The sequence below is a fragment of the Zalophus californianus genome, chromosome 13, assembly GCF_009762305.2.
Source record: "Zalophus californianus isolate mZalCal1 chromosome 13, mZalCal1.pri.v2, whole genome shotgun sequence".
NCBI classification, from domain to species: Eukaryota; Metazoa; Chordata; class Mammalia; order Carnivora; family Otariidae; genus Zalophus; species Zalophus californianus.
The window spans coordinates 5,038,751-5,055,839 of record NC_045607.1 but is presented as its reverse complement, the minus strand read 5'-3'; the positions used below and the strand labels follow the sequence as shown (position 1 = coordinate 5,055,839).

The window sequence follows — 17,089 nt, the reverse complement described above, 5'->3', positions numbered from 1 at the left end:
CTTAGGAGGCCCAGGGTCTGGCACAAAAATCATTAGAGCAACAGAGCAAATGTTGTGGCTGCTGGGGGCCCGTTCCAGCTCTGCCCCGGGCACGTGACCTGGGCCTCTCCCTCCCACCTTCCACTGCGAGTCTCCTCTGCTGGGTGCCAGCCAGCCATAAGGGTGGCCAGGAGGGAGGATTTGAGATTTGTGCTGGGAGGGGACCAGAGAGGGACAGGACCTTGCTTAGGCTGGCCGGCAGGACCTGCTGCTAGGGTTTGCCTGCTGGGGAGTAGGAACAACACAGTCTGGTCTCATACGTCTTCCTGCCCTCAATCTCCTCTTGTGCTCGGGATCCAGAGAGTAAAAGTGACCTAGAGCACAGCCTGCCAACCCGTGTCCTTTTCTCTTGCTGGAAACGGCCATGGTAGCTTTTTTTAGAGAGAGGGAGTGTGTGTGTGAGCGCGGGGGGTGCGAGGGGGAGGAGGAGGGGGAGAGGGGGGAGAGAGTCTCCAGCAGGCTCCAGGCTCGGCACAGAGCCGGACGCAGGGCTTGGTCTCACAACCCTGAGATCATGACCTGAGTCGAAACCAAGAGTTGGCCGCTCAACCGGCTGAGCCACCCAGACGCCCCGGCCATGGCGGCTTCTGTAAAATTTGCCTGCAGTTAACTTCAGACAACACGTAGAGAGTGAGCACATAGTTCAGTCACATGAGCATAAAGGAGTAATAACCAAAATAGAGTGTGGACAGCTGTTTTTAAAAATTTTCTAACAGTTTGTTTAGGAGTCGTACAGGTTGATGGTAAGGCCTGACATTTAGGATCAGCCAGGCCACTTCCTATGAGCTTTCTGGAACCCGGAGAGTGATTTGATTTGTGAGCTCCACTGTCCTGGGTGGTTGTGGGAAATAGATGAGCTGACGCAGGTCAGGTACCTGGCACAGAGAATATGTGTGGCAGGTGTCAGCTGCTGCTGTCACTCTGTTCGATTGGCAGATGCTACAGACTCTATAATGACGTGGATCTTGTACATTTCAACGTAAGTGTTGCTTTGCTTCCGCCACGAGAAGTTCCAGAGAGCGAGGACAAGGCTTCACTCCCTCCTTATGTGGGGTCCTGCCATCACTGGCACAGAAGGGATCAGGGGACCTGAATGAGGCCGGTCGCGCTGAAGCACGTCAGCCAGGGGAAGGTCGGGATGGGGTACCGGACGAGGCCGTGGACCGCAGGCACTGGTCCTCTGTTCCCCTGGGCCTCGTCCTCCCTCGGGGTCTCAGGTGATGGGGTGAGGGCCAGCACTGCTGGGACTCTGTGCTTAGGTTTGGAGAACACAAAAGCGACACTACGTAGAGGCTTCTGTTGTATGTAGAAGGTGACGGGAGAGGACATTAGTGGCCTTCATTTTATAGTCATGCTGCACGCTGGGTTCCTTGGGTCGTGTCAACCCCAGCAGCATATGTGTGTGAGTAGCGTTTGGCTTCAGCTTACTGGTGAGCCCCCGGCGTCGGGGGAGACTGGCCGACGGACTGCTGCCCTTCTCAGGTCTCCTCGGTGGAACAAGTGTGAGTGGAAGGCTCTGGGGGAGCAGACGTCTTCCTCACAGCCCCTTGTTGCTTATGGAGTGTGTATCAACTGACACAGTCTTCTTTGGAGGGCACCTGGGCCATACCTTGTAAACTCTAGAACCTCTTAGACTACTAAATGACGCAGAAGTGTGCAAAAATATGTATTAAGAAGTGCTCGTTGAAATTTTGCCAGTAATGGGAAAAAAATTGGGGATGGGGTCCCATCCACTTGTACTGTGTCTCTAAAACAAAGGTAGATCCATGTGCTGTCCCGAAAGCATGTTAGATACGTTAAGTACAAAACAAGCTACGAGTTGTGTGTGTGGTGTTATCCCACTCATGTTAAAAAAATACTATGTTAATATATATATAGCAAAATCTGCTCGGCGTTTCACTCTGGAGGATGAGATCGTGACAAATTCTGTGTTATATATATTTGCACATTTATTTTTACTCTGGGCACATATTTCTTTTATAAGCCAGGAGAAAATCACATCTCAAAGCCATCAGCCCCCTTCACTGCCGTGAGCTCTTGGTCAGGAGTCCGGGGCTCTGAGCCCCTTCCCTTGCTGACTCAGTTTCCCTGTTGGCAGTTCCTCCAGCACTTGCTCATGGTGAGCTCCCAGGTTGTGCAGGAGCACCTCTGCCAGGGCGCCGAGGACTGTCCTGCCCTGCAGACGGCAGTGGCTAGGCCTCGGAGGGGGCTCAGCGTCTCGTGGGCTCTGCAGTGTGAGAGTCTGCTGGGGGGTTCCCGTGCTGCCGCTGAGGCTCCGGCAGGCGCGGAGGGGCCCGTGCGCCCACCCCTCTGACCCCTGCGCCCCTGCCTTGTCCAGTTCCAGTGTGACGGGCTCTCCGCCGCCGGAGTCGCTGCCGCAGCCGGGTTTGCAGAGGCCTGTCTCCAGCTTACAGAAGCCGACACAGTCGAGCAGCCAGGAGGTAGGTGCCGCATGCCCCGCTCCTTCCAGAAGCAAGCCTGGCGGGTGGCGTGGGACAGGAGAACGGGCCATTGTCAGGGTCCCGTGAGGTGCCTTGAATCTGCGGCTTTTGGAGAAAGACCCCAGACCCAGAACAGAGTACAGACAGTTAATTTGCTTTCTAGTGACTTGCCTTCAGGCGAGGTCACAGGGGTGAGCCACAGACCAGATCACGGTTCCCCGCTGTGCTCCATGGGGACCAGTTAGGTCACAGGAAGGTTCGGGGGTTAGGTGAGTTGAAAAACAAAATTAAGCAAAAGCTCCTTTACTGTCGGACTTCTCGTCAGTGTCTTCAGTGTGCTCGTGTGTGCTGTGACTCTGTACGACGACATAACGGATGGCATTCCCTGAACCCATCTGTCCTAGGAAACCTAACTGACCATCTTTAGAGATGTCTCTAAGAACACACGTTGGGAAATACTTACCTATGACCCTTTATTTGTTGATGCATGTAAAGTGTTCTCCTGGGAGTGCCTGGCTGGCTCAGTCAGTGGAGCATGCAGCTCTTGATCTTGGGGTTGTGAGTTCAAGCTCCATGATGGGTATAGAGATTACTTTAAAAATAAAATCTTAAAAATAATAGTGTTTTCCTAAACAGAAAGTCAGGATTTAATCAAGCAAGGGCTCATAATGTACTCAGTCCATCGGCGTCTGTGGGTTTCATGGATCAGCAGGAGGATATACTTAGCTGGTAGCTGGAAATCCAGATAAGACGTCTGCATATGTTTTAGAAGAGCACAAGACATGTAGACAGATACCTAGCACTCAGCAGCTCTCTGGCAAACAACCTGTACTACTGTTTTTTCATTTTGTACTGCTCCCTGGGCGCCAGAACGGCACCCTCCCCAACCCAACACTGAACTGTGCTTTTGAAATTAAAGGAAAAGGTAAAAGAAGCCCACATTCACATGAAGCTCCCGTGTTCCTTGGCCTGAATCCACTAGTGCCTGGCGCCCAGTCAGAGCACGGAGTTGAGTCCGGATCTGTGTCCTGGAGTTGCAAGCTCAGAGATTGGGGGAGCTTGGGTTTTGCGCTCTTGCTATAGGTCAGACTCACCTTGGGAGTGGCTAGAAGTGGATCTGTCCTGTCCCCCGGGGACTGCAGAGTCCGGGCTGGGCCTGGCGTGCTCGTGGCATCTGCGGAGGGTCAGAGCCCCAGCCTGGGGCCAGCATGCTGGTCGCCCTGCCCAGAGCTCAGCTCTTCCCACGGGGTGGCAGTGAGAAGGTGTTCCTTCTCACTCCCGGTGTTCCCCAGCCTCTAAAGCCTCACCCCAGAGGCCTGACAGCACTTCTGCTATTGTCAGAGGCGCACCAGGAACTCTTGACGGCAACGTTAGGACCGCTGCTCGGCCCTGGAGCCATTCTCTTCCCATTTGGTGCCTTTGGTGGGCGAGGGCTGCAGACACTGAGTGGGAGGCTGTGGGGCCCTGGGGCCCCTGTACTTCCTGGAGGACCGGGCAGTAGCAGGGGCCTGTGGCCATCCCAGGGAACTCAGGGCAACTCCTGATAAATAAATGGATTGTGAGACCGAGTCAGCTCTGCAGCCGTGTGCCCTGAGTGTGGTGGTGCTGGTGGCCGTGCTGGGCGAGAAAGAGTAATTATTTAATGTGAGGTTTGACCCAGTAAGTGCTGAAATGTCATGCTGCACCAGCTTTGTTTTGTGCATTTTTACCTTCCGTTGAAGGGGGAAGGCTGCTAGGTTGAACGCTGTCGGGAAAGCATTGGGCTCAGTGGCTGGGGACTCGACGGGGCTTTGGATGCAGGCCGAGTGGGGACAAAGTCCCGGTCCTGCCCTCCTAATTGGGACTGGCCACTTCTTTCTGAGCCTCGGTTGGGATAGGACTAGAACCTTCCCAGGGTGTGGGAGGATTTGCTCCAGCGGGGTGTGCCTAGCATAACGCCCCGCCTGCCGTGAGCTTTCAGCACTGTTAGCTCCTGGGTTAGCTGCTAGGATTGCGTGCGTGCCCAGCGAGTCCAGGTTGGCAGAGGAGGAAGTCCTCACTTGAGTAGTTGTGCCTTGTAGAATGACATTAATTACGGAGAGCGGTATAGTGGCCCATCCAGCGAAAGATGAGGCACGTCAGCTTCCTCATGCTGGCTCTCTGCTAGCAGGGGCACGTGGTTTTTGAGACACATGCTAGAATTGGGGTCTGGTCTTTATCTCTGAAGCAAGGCACGGTAGTGCTGTGTGGGTGCGAGAGGTGACCTGACAGAATGTTCTGGAGTGCAGCATGAAGGGGATGTGGGCTTGAGTCCTGGCTTTGCTGTGGGACCAGCTGCGTGAGCTGGCCATGCCTTCCGTCCTGCTTCTCACCTGTGCTGGGGGCCCGGCAGCTCCTGATGCTCAGGCTGCTGCACAGGTGGGAAGCTGGGGGGAAAGCAGGCCGATTGGGCTGGCTTTGTTCTCATTTCCTTCCTTCTTTCAGAACACAAATTCAGTGCCAGGTGGACCAAAGTCATGGGCACAGCTGAATGGAAAGCCAGCAGGACACGAAGGTGGTAAGTGTGGGTGGGTGGTGTTGGGCTGGGTGTGTGGGAGGGACGAGTACCTTTTCTGGACTGTTCCCCTTGGGTCGTGGCAGCCCTTGGCTTAAAGCTTTATGGAATCTCTCACCTGAGTGAGCTTCTGCTCCGTGGAGCCTTTCCCTCAGCCCCAGGAGTGGGAGCGCTGCCTCCGCAAGGCTTGTCAGCTCTTTGATTTCCATGAATGTTACTAGTCAAGACATTCCTCCTGAGGTGTGTGGGGAGGCTGGACGCTGGCCCTGCCGTTCTCTGACTTGGCTGTGCTGCCGGGGGAGTTGAGACCTGCTCAGCGGTGTGGCCGACACGCGTCCACTTCATCTCTCCCGGGCCTGTGAGGAGGTGTCGCGTGGTGTGGCGTGAGCCTCGGGCCTGCGTTTATTCATAAGCCGGCGCTGGGAATTGAGCTGCTTGCTTTTCGGACAGTGACACCAGAGTATTCGTGGCTTACAGGGTCCTTGTTACCGTTTGTGTCATGCCCGACTTGAGAGGTCTCGCCAGGTAGAGCCGCTCCACGGCAGGAGGACAGGGAGAGCGGCGGGAGAGGAGGTGCTGGGCTTTCAGGGACCGCTCAGCGGCCCATCCGACGGCTTCCCGGGCAGGCCGAGAGTGCAGCCAGACTCTGCCCGCCTCCGGTGACAGCAGCCCTCAGAGAAGGCAGGCCCAGGCTCAGTGGTGCTTTTTGAGAGAAGCCAGAAGTCCAGATTTTTCTATGTGAGCCCTCCTAATTTGTCACTGTTAGCTCGAGTATTTCTAGTACACTGTGCGGACCAGACTGGATGATGCTGGAAGGAGGGGGCTGCTGGTGGGAGTGGGAGTCCGTGATCGCCCTTTCTCCTGTGAAGAGTACTCGCTGGCTGCTTTGCGTACCCCCTGCCCCTGGTCCTGGCGGCACCTTGTCCACGCGACAGCCAAGGCTTCGCCTGCTACCTTCTATAGCTTGTGTAGAAAAACAGCTAACGTCCTGCCCCGAACCCCCCGCCTTCCCTGGCGCATGTGCCCCTTCTGCGTGATTGGAGGCTCTGTCCTCGGTCTCCAGTGGGGAATGACACATCAGGCAGCAGTGTGCCGAGTGCTGTCAAGTCAAGCACCGGCTCCTCCAGGGGAGCTCAGGGCAGGAGAGCTTGGCCTGCAGTCTGTCCCATCTGTAAGGGAGCTTTCTACCCTCCAGTCTGTAGGGTGAGGTAGAGGGGGCAACACAAGTGTCTCAGTCCCCTACAATTAGGTCTTTAAAGAGGCTTTATAAAGAGCACTCACTAGGTTGTTTTCACAGCAGTCCTTGCTTTCAAAAGCCTTTATTCTGTAAGGCTAGAACTTTTTTTAAGTAAATCAAACGTATTAATTTGTATTTAAAAAGAACTATAGGGCTGCCTGGGTGGCTGAGTCAGTTAGGCTTCTGCCTTTGGCTCAGGTCTTGGGATCTAGCCCCCTAGAACCCCCGCATCGGGCTCTTCTTCCTCTGCCTGCTGCTCCCCCTGCTTGTGCGTGCGTGCACGCGCTCTCTCTCTCTCTAAGAAATAAAATTTAAAAAAAAATACAGAGGTTAAAAAAGTCCTAGTGTAAATTGGTACAACCCCCGTGGAGGGCAGCTTGGCCATTATCCAAACACTGATATGCACACCGTTCGACCTAGCAGTTCCATTGTGTGGAAATCCCCCTAGAATGATACTTGCCCCTGTGAGAAATGACACATATACAGGATACGCCTTGCAACATTGTAATAGCGAAAGATTGGAAATAATCACTTGAAATGTCCACCAGATTTTGGTGCTTTAATGAAATACTACTTGCCTATAAGGAAAAAAGCATTTGTACGTGGATCTGGCAAGATTCCTAGGATATAAGATACATTCTTAAATAAAAAAAAATGTGGAGTAGTACGTACAGTATGTTACTACTATTCATGAAAAAAATTCAGATGAAGGAAAATCTTCTAAAACATGTATGTGCATTAGAGAAGAGTCTGGAAGGGAGCCTCAGAGGAAGGGAGGGAGTGGAGCTGGAAGCGGCCTGTTTTCCGAGGGTGTCGGAAGTAGGCGGTGGAGGGGGGCGTCGTCCATTCGTACCTTTCTACGGCTTCTTACTTTTGAACCTTGTGATTCTATTTCCTGTAAAAAAATAAGATGTGGTTTAGAAAATAATTCCAAAACATGACAAAATCCTCTGTGAACATCCGATCGCTCGTCTTGGAGGCGGCAGAACCCAGGAGCCCAGGAGGAGGGACAGACGCGTCCTGGGCTCGGGCGGGGGCGGGAACAGGGGTCACAGGCCCGAGGTGCCGTCGGGGCGGTGGGCACTTGGCAGTGTGGCCCACAAACATGTTCCTGGTTCTGTGCTTCGGAAGGGCTTTTCCTGAATCGATAGACCCCTGCTTGTAGAAGGTGGTCATTGGGCCCGTTTCACCTGGACCAGCCCCCGGAGGCCTGACTGGTGCGGGCCGATGCCCGAGGCTGGTGGACGCCCGAGGCTCATGGGCTCCAGTGGGGCGGCGGGACCCACTGATGGCTCCACCTGGGACCTTCGTGCAGGGACCACGTGGCACGTGATTGGTGGGGGACCCTCTGCTGCGGCTTTGGTTTGAGATTTTGAGTTCTTCCCTCTTTCTGACCTGTGGAGGATGAGTTTAGTCCACGTGTAGAGCAAGACCTTGGTGACAGCTGAGGCAGAAAAAAGTCCTGAGTGTTTGTTTTTAAGCTTCAGATGTGTTTTTAAGGCACGACTTCCATATTTCATCCTTGCCAGTGGGTTTTGAATGTGTCCAAGCAACTCTGTGAGTCGAAGTCCCCCTTCACAGAGCAGCAGGGCTCCTTTGTGACGCTTGGAGATCATCTCTCAGGTTAATCATCGCTGAGGAATGTGTTGCATTGTCACCCTGGCAGGTGTATTTGACCCTGGACCTTTTCGCTAAGTGGGGTAGTGAATGGGTTGCTGCCTTGTGCGTCTGCACTAATCCCAGCTGCATGTTTCTGGCGAAGCCTGCCTTAGCTCACGGGTCCGTGGATCAGTGGTGCTGAGAAGAATACCTGGGGGGGGGGGGGGCGGAATTTGGCTTTGTTGTCGAGGGAACAAGGCGTATCACAGTCGGATGTTGTAACTGTGGTGTTAAGTTTATAGGGTGCTGGGCATTTGGTCCAGATAAAAGCAGCAGATCCCACTGGACCCTAAAACACACCATTTATTATTAGCCATCCGTCTAAAAGATGACTTCAGGTTCCCAGTGCTAAGTGCTGGGAAGGGCTCCCAGAAACTTAAAGAAGGATTTCTTCTCTGAGGAGCCTCTAGCATCAGGGAGTGGATGAGAGAGCAAAGGAAGGAACAGATTCTAGGCTTGTGGGAGTGAAATGTTTATTGCTAACGGGGGGTGGATCTGGGGTGGAGGCCTTGGGGAGGCAAGGAGAAGGGTCTGGGCTGGAGCGACTGTGATCTGCTGTCCCAGCCCCTGCAGGCCTTTTGCGTCCGGCTCTCCTTGTCCCTCGGGGCACGCACGGTGCCTGTGTGGATGGCACACCCGGTAGGAGCCTGCTCCAGGCGGCGTGACTCCTGACCCGCGGGGCCGCTGAGGCTGACAGCCGTTGATGTCCCTGTCAGTGCCCCTCACTGGATCCTCTGCTTTTCTCGGCAGGTTTAAGGGGCTCAAGCCGACTGTTATCCTTCTCTCCCGAGGAGTTTCCGACGCTGAAAGCAGCTGGAGGGCAGGACAAGGCTGGCAAGGAAAGGGGCGTCTTCGATCTGTCGTATGGGCCAGGACCAAGCCTCCGCCCTCAGAGTAAGTGCACTGTGGTGCCCGTCTGGGCACATGTGGGGACAGCGGACTGTCCTCCTTGGCCTTTCTGCCTCTTAGAGGCACACATGCTCTCCACGAGCCGGTGCTCCTGGGCCCCAGGCTTTCTGCCCGCAAAGCTTGCATACTGACCCTGTTCCCTGTCTCTGTGGGACTTACTCCCTAGGCTGGTCTGCAGGTGACTCCCCCTTTCTTATCCTTCGGGTTGAGCCAGGCCTGTCTGCTTCCCCCTCTGTCATCAGACATTCGTTCTGTTCTGTTCTGCTTTGCTCAGGGCAAAGACAGACCAAGGGTCCGTTCACTTCATGCCTGATTCAGGAGCCTGTGGCGCCTAACCTTTTCTAAGCCAGTGGTCCCTAAACCTAGCCGAATCCTATCAGGAACCTTTGAGGAGGAGTTTGTTAAAAAGTCTGATTTCCGGCTCTCCTCCCTCCCCAGCCAAATTAGAATCTCTATATTTTAACGTGCTCCTCTGAGGATTGTTTGTAGCCAGCCTAGGACTTGTCTCCATGGTCCCCTCCTCTGGGGTCTGGCCAAGGAGTTGACAGGATTGTGGAGCAGTACTTAGAGGTAATATATGTGTATTTTAATGGCCTTGAGTGGTGAGAGATTAAGATTTTGTGAAATTTGGATTGTGAGACGGTTCTTGTTTTTTTGTTTGTTTGGGGGTGGGTGGGGGAAGGGAGGGTTTGATTAGGTCTTGAAACATGAGGGACTTCTGTCCATTTGTCTTAACTAATCCGCAAAGCATTTCAGTGTCAGAAGTGATACCCTGTAAATGAAATGATCACGAGGTGACTCTTAAATGGCGCATGCTACCTTTTCAGTGACCTATGCTGGCTTATTTTGTCTGTTCCAAATAATGTAACCAAATTCCTCAAGCCCAGCATTGTAGCTGTCTGAGATTAAAATGAGCTGCTCTGTAGGACTACAAAAATTTAGAACTAGAAGCACCTTCTGGGATCAGTTCCATTTCCTCATTTGAGAAGATGAAGCAGGTGTGGCCAGAGCGGTGACCATAGCATTCGCCCAAGATTGCATTCAAGGTGCTTGAGTTGCTGGCAGCCAGCCCTGGTTTTGTGGCTCCTGTGCCATGTCTCTTTCTCTTAGGGGTCAAGTACGCAGGGACTTCGTGCTTCAGCTCCTAACCAGACATTGACTGAGAAGGGTTGGGCTCATCTGATTCTCCCAGATCTTGTTAAATTTGGCAGCGGGACACATCATCTTGAAAAGATAGATAGGTTGGCAGGTCTGTGACCTGCAGGAGAGCACCCTGAGCCTGAGCAGGAGTGGGGGTGAAGGCCTGGTGGGCAGGGCCACAGATCCTTCTACACCCCCACTTGGAGGGAGAGGGGCTCTGCTGCTTTACCTTACCAACTGCGAAATCTCTGACCAGAGCTATCACTGCGAAACAGAGTTGAAACATGTCAGGACTTACACCAGTTTCAAGGTTTTAGTTTTAAGTAATCTCTACATCCAACATGGAGCTCAGACTCACAACCCCAAGATCAAGAGTCACACACACTACTGGCTGAGCCAGCCACGTGCCCCAGGACTTACTCCAGTTTTAATGTAAAGCCCAGCGCTGAGCCTAGTGCGGATCCTTATGGGTCAGTGTTTGTGGGAGAAACTAACCCCAGGCTGTTTTCATCGAGGCTGTGTCCTGATTTCTTCGTGTGTTAGGTCTGTGGGTATATGTGGTTTTTGTTAATTAACGAAGACCATGTCTTGTTTACACTTGTCTTCTCCGTGAGTGGACCTTGTTTTGTATTTCTCTTACAACCAGACTTCCCACAGCAAGTTCATACTCATTGGCCAGGTGTCTACCCTCCACCTTCCCTGACAGATTCGACCCCTTGACTTTTCACTTTTGGGTTTTTTGTTTTTGTTTTTGGTGAATGAGGGGGTCCCTTGACCTTCAGAACCTCACACAATCCCTCCTCCCCCCTCCTGTTTCCTCTCTCCTTTTGCCCCCCCCTTTCGATTTCCAGATGTGACAAGCTGGAGGGAGGGCGGTGGGCGAAACATAATTTCTGCCACGTCTCTGAGCGCCTCCCCAACTGAGCTGGGCAGCAGGACCTCGAGTGCGGGAGACGGAGCCCCCTCCTCGGCATGTACCAGCGATTCTAAGGACCCCTCTCTCCGCCCGGCTCAGCCTCTCCGAAAAGGGGCTTCACAGTTCATGGGAAATGTATACCACCCACCTACATACCATGACATGCTTCCTGCTTTTGTAAGTTTTCAGAGTATGCATTTTTTTTTTCCCCATGAAGTTGGATTGCTCGTGTCCAGCAGAACCTCCTCTAAGTGGTTGAATGTCCACCTCGGTTCTCCTCCCAGTGTCTTTGCCCTGATATGCCTTACCTTGGAGGTGTCCATTAGTTCTGCATTTTTCTCTCCCCCTTTTCAAGTCTTGAGGGTCTTCGGCTTCTTTCCCTGGTGATGTGGGTATTATTTTAGCCTTTGGTTCTTTAGAGAAAGGAGAGGCAGGCATTGCCTATGACACCGCAGGTCACCAGGTGTGCTTCCTGATGGCACGAAAGAGATGGGGGGGAGACGGGGGTAGGGTGGACTGGGCAGTTCCAAGACTTGCTCGTCTCTTCTTCCCAGTTTCCTTTTTCCAAAACGAATGTGAATGCAAGTGGAACTTAGCTTGTGAGCCATTACCAGAAAATCCTGTTCATTGATGTTATGTTTCAGATGTGTTCACCACAGTCATCAGAGAACCAGGGTACAGTGGAACGAGGATCTTTTCCCCTTCCCCAGCTCCGTCTTGAACCCCGTGTTCCTTTTAGACAGTTCCAGATGAATGACCAAGATGGGTAAGGCTCCTGTGCTATAGAGCGTGCCCCCACTTGGGGGCATTGCACGAGATAGTGGGCTGATGTATGAAGGTGCTTTGTCTTCTGGAGAGCACAGTGGACCTGAAACCGGACTCGAAGCTGCAGGGTGTGTGGGGTGGCTGGGATCCGGAGCTGGACGAGGTTGAGTTAGGGTTGTACGTTTCTGACAAGAGTTGAAGTTTTGGCACGTCTTTGTGGCTGCTACCCTAGGCGTTAGTGCTGAGTATATAAAACTGCAGAACGGGGCAGAACTTCTCTCTGGGACATGTTTGTTCGTTATAGGTTTCTTTTAAAAGGAGACAATTTAAATATTAAATGCAACCATGAACCTTGGCAACGTAGGACTTATTTTTGGGAAAAGTATTGGGTTGTGCTTCCATCTGTATACTTGACGTGAGGCCAGATCTTTACTCTTCTCGCCCTCGTCAGAAAAGAAAGCAGGCTGGGAACGACTCGCCCCATCCGCCCGCTGAGGCAGCTGGTGGGACGGGCGCCGCGGCCCACGATCATCAACGCCGAAAACCTGAAGGGCCTGGACGACCTGGATGCGGATGCTGACGATGGCTGGGCAGGTGGGTTGTGGGGCTTTCAGGGCCAGCGAGTGGGTGTGCGTCCCTCAGCATGCCGCAGCGGGGCTGTGGGGTGGGCGGCAGCTTCAGGGCCCCCAGTGGGTGCTGGCCAGCGGTTGCTTCCTCACCGAGCTGTGTCTTCTGTTGGTCTTTGGTCTCGCTATTAGATGCAGGGGACGTTTTGTTAACTTTCTAAAAGTTAAACAAAACTGGAAATGGGGCAGTGAGCCCCCAGCGTCCCATCACCTGGCTTCAACAACTACCGCACCCTGTCCGCCAGTCCAGTTGTGTTCTCTTAAAATTCTTTTTGTTTTTGCTTTCAAGTAAATTTTAATTACACTGAAGGGTGCTCGTCTTCATTGTGCAGTTTTGACAGAGGGATACACGTCTGTAGCACACCTCCCATTGAGAGGACTTTCCAGAACTTTCCCCAGCCAGCCAGCCTGCCTTCCTCCCCCGACTCTGCCTAGGGCCTCCCCTCTTGTGAGGGAGGTTCCATTATGAATAGTATTTTCATTTGTCTTCAGTAAATACTCAGGAGTGGAATTGTTAGGTCAAAGGGAAGATGAGTGGTTGGGATCCTCTGAGATCCACCTGCACCTTTACCCGTGGTGGCCGTGCTAGGTTACATTCCTGGCATCAGGGTTTGAGAGCTGGGTTTCTATGCGCCCTCACAACACTTCCATGTGATTAGTCTTTTTAATTTTAGCCATTCTAGTGGGTGTGTAGTGGTGTCTCATTATGCTTTTAATTTGCATTTTGCTTATGACTAATGATGAACAAGTTTTCATGTGTTATTTGGCTACTGGTGTATTTTCTTTCTTTTTTTCTCTTTTTGAGTGGTAGGGTACAAGTCATGGGTGCGAGTCCTTTGCAACTTAACGTTTTACAAATATTTTTTCTCATTGTTTGCCTGCCTTGTCTGGTTTTGTTTCTTTTTTAAGATTTATTTATTAGAGCATATGAGTGGGGGGAGGGGCAGAGAGGGAGAGAGATTGAGAATCCCAAGCAGACTCCGTGCTGAGAGCGAATCTGACATGGGGCTCAATCCCGGGACCCATGAGATCACGACCTGAGCCAAAACCAAGAGTCGGACACTTAACCGACTGAGCCACCCAGGCACCCCTTGTCTGTTCATTTTCTTAGCCCTGGGTTTTGATGAGCCGAAGTTTTTTTGTTTTGATGAAGCTTAATTTATAAATTTGTGTTTTTTATAGTTATTTCTTTTGTATCCTGTCTAAAAATCTTTGTCTCCCCTTGAGAGCAAAGATACTCCTTTTTTTTTTTTTTAAAGATTTTATTTATTTATTCAACAGAGAGAGTGAGAGAGTATAAGCAGGGGGAGCAGTTAGAGGGAGAGGGAGAAGCAGGCTTCCCGCTGAGTGGGGAGCCTGACGTGGGGCTCAATCCCAGGACCCTGAGATCATGACCTGAGCTGAAGGCAGATAGATGCTTAACCATCTGAGCCACCCAGGCGCCCCAAGACACTCTCTTATTTTCTATAGTTTCAACTCTCGTTTTTGGGTCTGTGGTCTATGTTGAATTAATTTTTGTGCGTAAGCTAGGAGTCAAGGCTCGCTTTTTTTTTTTTTTAAAGAATTTATTTGAGAGAGAGAGAATGAGAGATAGCATGAGAGGGAAGAGGGTCAGAGGGAGAAGCAGACTCCCTGCTGAGCAGGGAGCCCGATGTGGGACTCGATCCCGGGACTCCAGGATCATGACCTGAGCCGAAGGCAGTTGCTTAACCAACTGAGCCACCCAGGCGCCCCAAGGCTCGCTTTAATCTAGAAGAATATCTAGTGGTTCTGTACCATTTGTTGTTAGGACTTTCCTCTCCCTATTGAATTTTACTTTGGCACCTTTGCCAAAAATCAATTGACCAGATAAGTATGGTCTATTTCTGGACCCTGTTTATTTCCTTGATGTATTTATTCATCCTTATGCCAATACTGCACTGTAGCTTTATAGTAAGTCTTAAATTCAGGCCATGTAAGTTTTTCAGCCTTGTTCCTTTTCAAGATTGACTATTTTTTCAATATTACTCAACTATAAGATTTTTTTATTCCCATATAAATTTAGACTCAGCCTGTCAGTATTTACAAAAAGCCCACAGGCATTTTGGTTAGGACTGTGTTGAATGTGTTTCTGGATAAATGATACCTTAATTTTTAATCTTCCACCCAGGAACTTGGTGTATCTGACTTTTCTCAGCTGCGTTTCACAGTTTTCAGTGTGGAGGTCTTCAACATCTTTTGTTAAGTTTATTCCTAAGTAGTTTATGTTTTTTGTTGCTGCTGTAAATGGTGTTGATTTTTAAAATGTAATCATTTTTTTGTTTGGTGTTATAGAAACCATTGATTTTTGTGTGTGGACCTGTACCAGGCACTTCGCTGAATTACACTGATTAGTTTTACTGGTTTTTGTTGACTGCTTAGCATTTTCTACATAAACCATCATGTTGCCTATAAATAGGGAGAGTTTTGTGTCTTCTTTTCAGATTATATGCCTTTTTTATTTCTTTTTCTTGCCCAAATGCAGTGTGGTACTTCCAGTACAGTGCTGTGTTCAAGTTCTTTGGTCCTGATCTTGGGGAGAAAGTGTCTAGTGTTTCACCGTTAAATCTGATGTCAGCTATAGGATTTGGGGTGTTGTTTCTTTAATCAGATCAAGGAGTTTCCTTCTATTTCTAGTTTGCTGAGTGTTTTGTTTTCTAAATCATGATTGGGTATTGAATTCTGTTTAATAACTTTCCCTGTGTCTGTGATCATAAGATTTTCCCCCTTTATTTTGGTAATCTGGAGGACTGCATTAATTGATTGGTTGATACTTGTTTATTTGTTTATTTTTAATGCTAAGCCAACCTTGCATTCCTAGAATAAGCTCCACCTTGTTGTATGCCTAGATTCAGTGTGCTGATACTTTATTAAGGTTCTTGGTGTCTATGTCCATGGCAGATACTGGTCTCTGATTTCCTTTTCTTTTAATATCTTTGTTGGGTTTTGATCTTGGGTTATGCTGGGCTCATAAGAGGAGTTGGAAAACGTTGCTTCTTTGCTTTTTGAAAGAGTTTCTATAAGTTTGGTATTATTTCTCTCATAAATGCTTGATAAAATTCACCAGTGAAATAATTTGACCCTGGAGTTTTCTTTGTGGTGACATTCTTGATAATAAATTTAATTTCTTTGATTAGTTGGAGGGCTACTCAGATTTCCTTTGTTGTTTTTGTCAGTATTTAATAAGCCGTGTTTTTCAAGGGATTTGTTCATTTCTTTTGAGTTGAATTTATTGGTATAAAGTTGTTGATCTCATTCCTTTTCCTTTCGGTGTCTGTAGGATCTGTAGTGATGGCCCTTCTTTCATTCCCAGTAATTGGGTAATTTGTATTTTTCCTCTTTTTCTTATTCACTTCTGCTAAGGGGTTAATTCTTTTTAATCTTTATCTTTTAAGAAGAGGCAGTTCTGAGCTTTAATTTTCTCCATTGTTGGATTGTTATCTGTTCATTTTAATTATTAGGGCTTTCTGGATTTCTAATTTAATTCCATTGTAGCCCAAGAGCATACACTGTATGATTCTGGTTCTTTTCAACTTAATGAGACTTATTTCATGACCAGGACATAGTCTGTCTTGGTGACGATTCAAGTGCATTTGGAAAGAATGTGTATTCTACAGTTGCTGAGCATCTGTAAATATCAGTTTAGTCACTATCAAGGTGGTTGATAGTATCCTTCAGATCTTACATATTTATATTTTTGTCTAATTCTCTTATTGAAAATGAGGTGTGGAATTCTCCGCTGTAACTGTGGATTTATCTGTTTCTCCCTTTAATTCTATCAGGTTTCTGCTTCTTGGTTTCAAAGCTGTTATTAGGCATATGCACATTTATAATTTTTATGACCAACATATTGATCCTTTTGTATTGTTTCAGATGTCCTTTATCACTAGAAATGTTTCTTGTCTTGTGGGGCGGTCTTTTGTCCCATGTGAGGTCATTGCTCTGCTGTTAATGTTTCCATGTTGTGTCTTTTTTCTTTAATCCTTTTCCTTTCAGCCCGTTTGTGTTTGTATTTAAACTGATGATCTAGACAGCATATAGTTGCACTTGCCTTTTCATCAAATTTGCTTTGTAATTGTATTGGACTTTTTGTTTTTGTTTTTTTTTTTAAGATTTTATTTATGTATTTGACAGAGGGAGACACAGCGAGAGAGGGAACACAAGCAGGGGGAGCGGGAGAGGGAGACGCAGGCTTCCCGCGGAGCAGGGAGCCCGATGCGGGGCTCAATCCCAGGACCCTGGGATCACGACCTGAGCCGAAGGCAGATGCTTAAAGACTGAGCCACCCAGGCGCCCCTTGTTTTCTTTTTAAAAAGATACAGTTCATAAAACAAATTTCACATACCATTAAATCCATCCTTTTAAAGTCCACAGTTCAGTGGGTTTTAATACATTCACACGTTTGTGCAGCCATTTCCACTGTCCAGTTCCAGAACATTTCCATCACCCACAAAAGAAGCACGCTGTACCTGTACCATTAGCAGCCACTCCCAGTGACACCCCCACCCCCACAGGCATCCTCTGGCAACCACTAATTTACTTTCCGTCTCTGTGGTTTTGCCTCTTCGGGACACTTCATATAAATGGAAGCACAGTATAGTGTGTGGCCTTTTCTGTCTGGCTTCTCTCACTGAGCATGGTTTCAGGATTCATCTTGTTGAGGTGTGTGTCCGTATTCATTTTTATGGCCAAAATACTCTTTCCCTGTATGTGTCTCCCACATTTTTGTGCCCACTTGTCAGCTGATGGGCACTTTCTGTCCCCCTGAGCCCCTCAGGCTGGGCAGCTCGCAGATCCCACTGGCCA

The 17,089-nt window shown here is 49.7% G+C and overlaps 1 protein-coding gene across 10 annotated transcripts in view; it reads left to right on the top strand.

Annotated features, from left to right (window-relative positions):
• The window catches only part of PRRC2B (proline rich coiled-coil 2B), an 89,770-nt gene that overhangs the window by 30,458 nt on the left and 42,223 nt on the right, over positions 1-17,089 (top strand). For all 10 annotated transcript variants that reach the window (XM_035723766.1, XM_027616635.2, XM_027616634.2 and 7 more), the window contains exons 4-9: positions 2,378-2,480; positions 4,944-5,016; positions 8,660-8,803; positions 10,810-11,051; positions 11,519-11,640; positions 12,091-12,233. In XM_035723766.1, the coding sequence (XP_035579659.1) occupies positions 2,378-2,480; positions 4,944-5,016; positions 8,660-8,803; positions 10,810-11,051; positions 11,519-11,640; positions 12,091-12,233 (827 nt within the window). The remainder of the gene's footprint in view (positions 1-2,377; positions 2,481-4,943; positions 5,017-8,659; positions 8,804-10,809; positions 11,052-11,518; positions 11,641-12,090; positions 12,234-17,089) is intronic.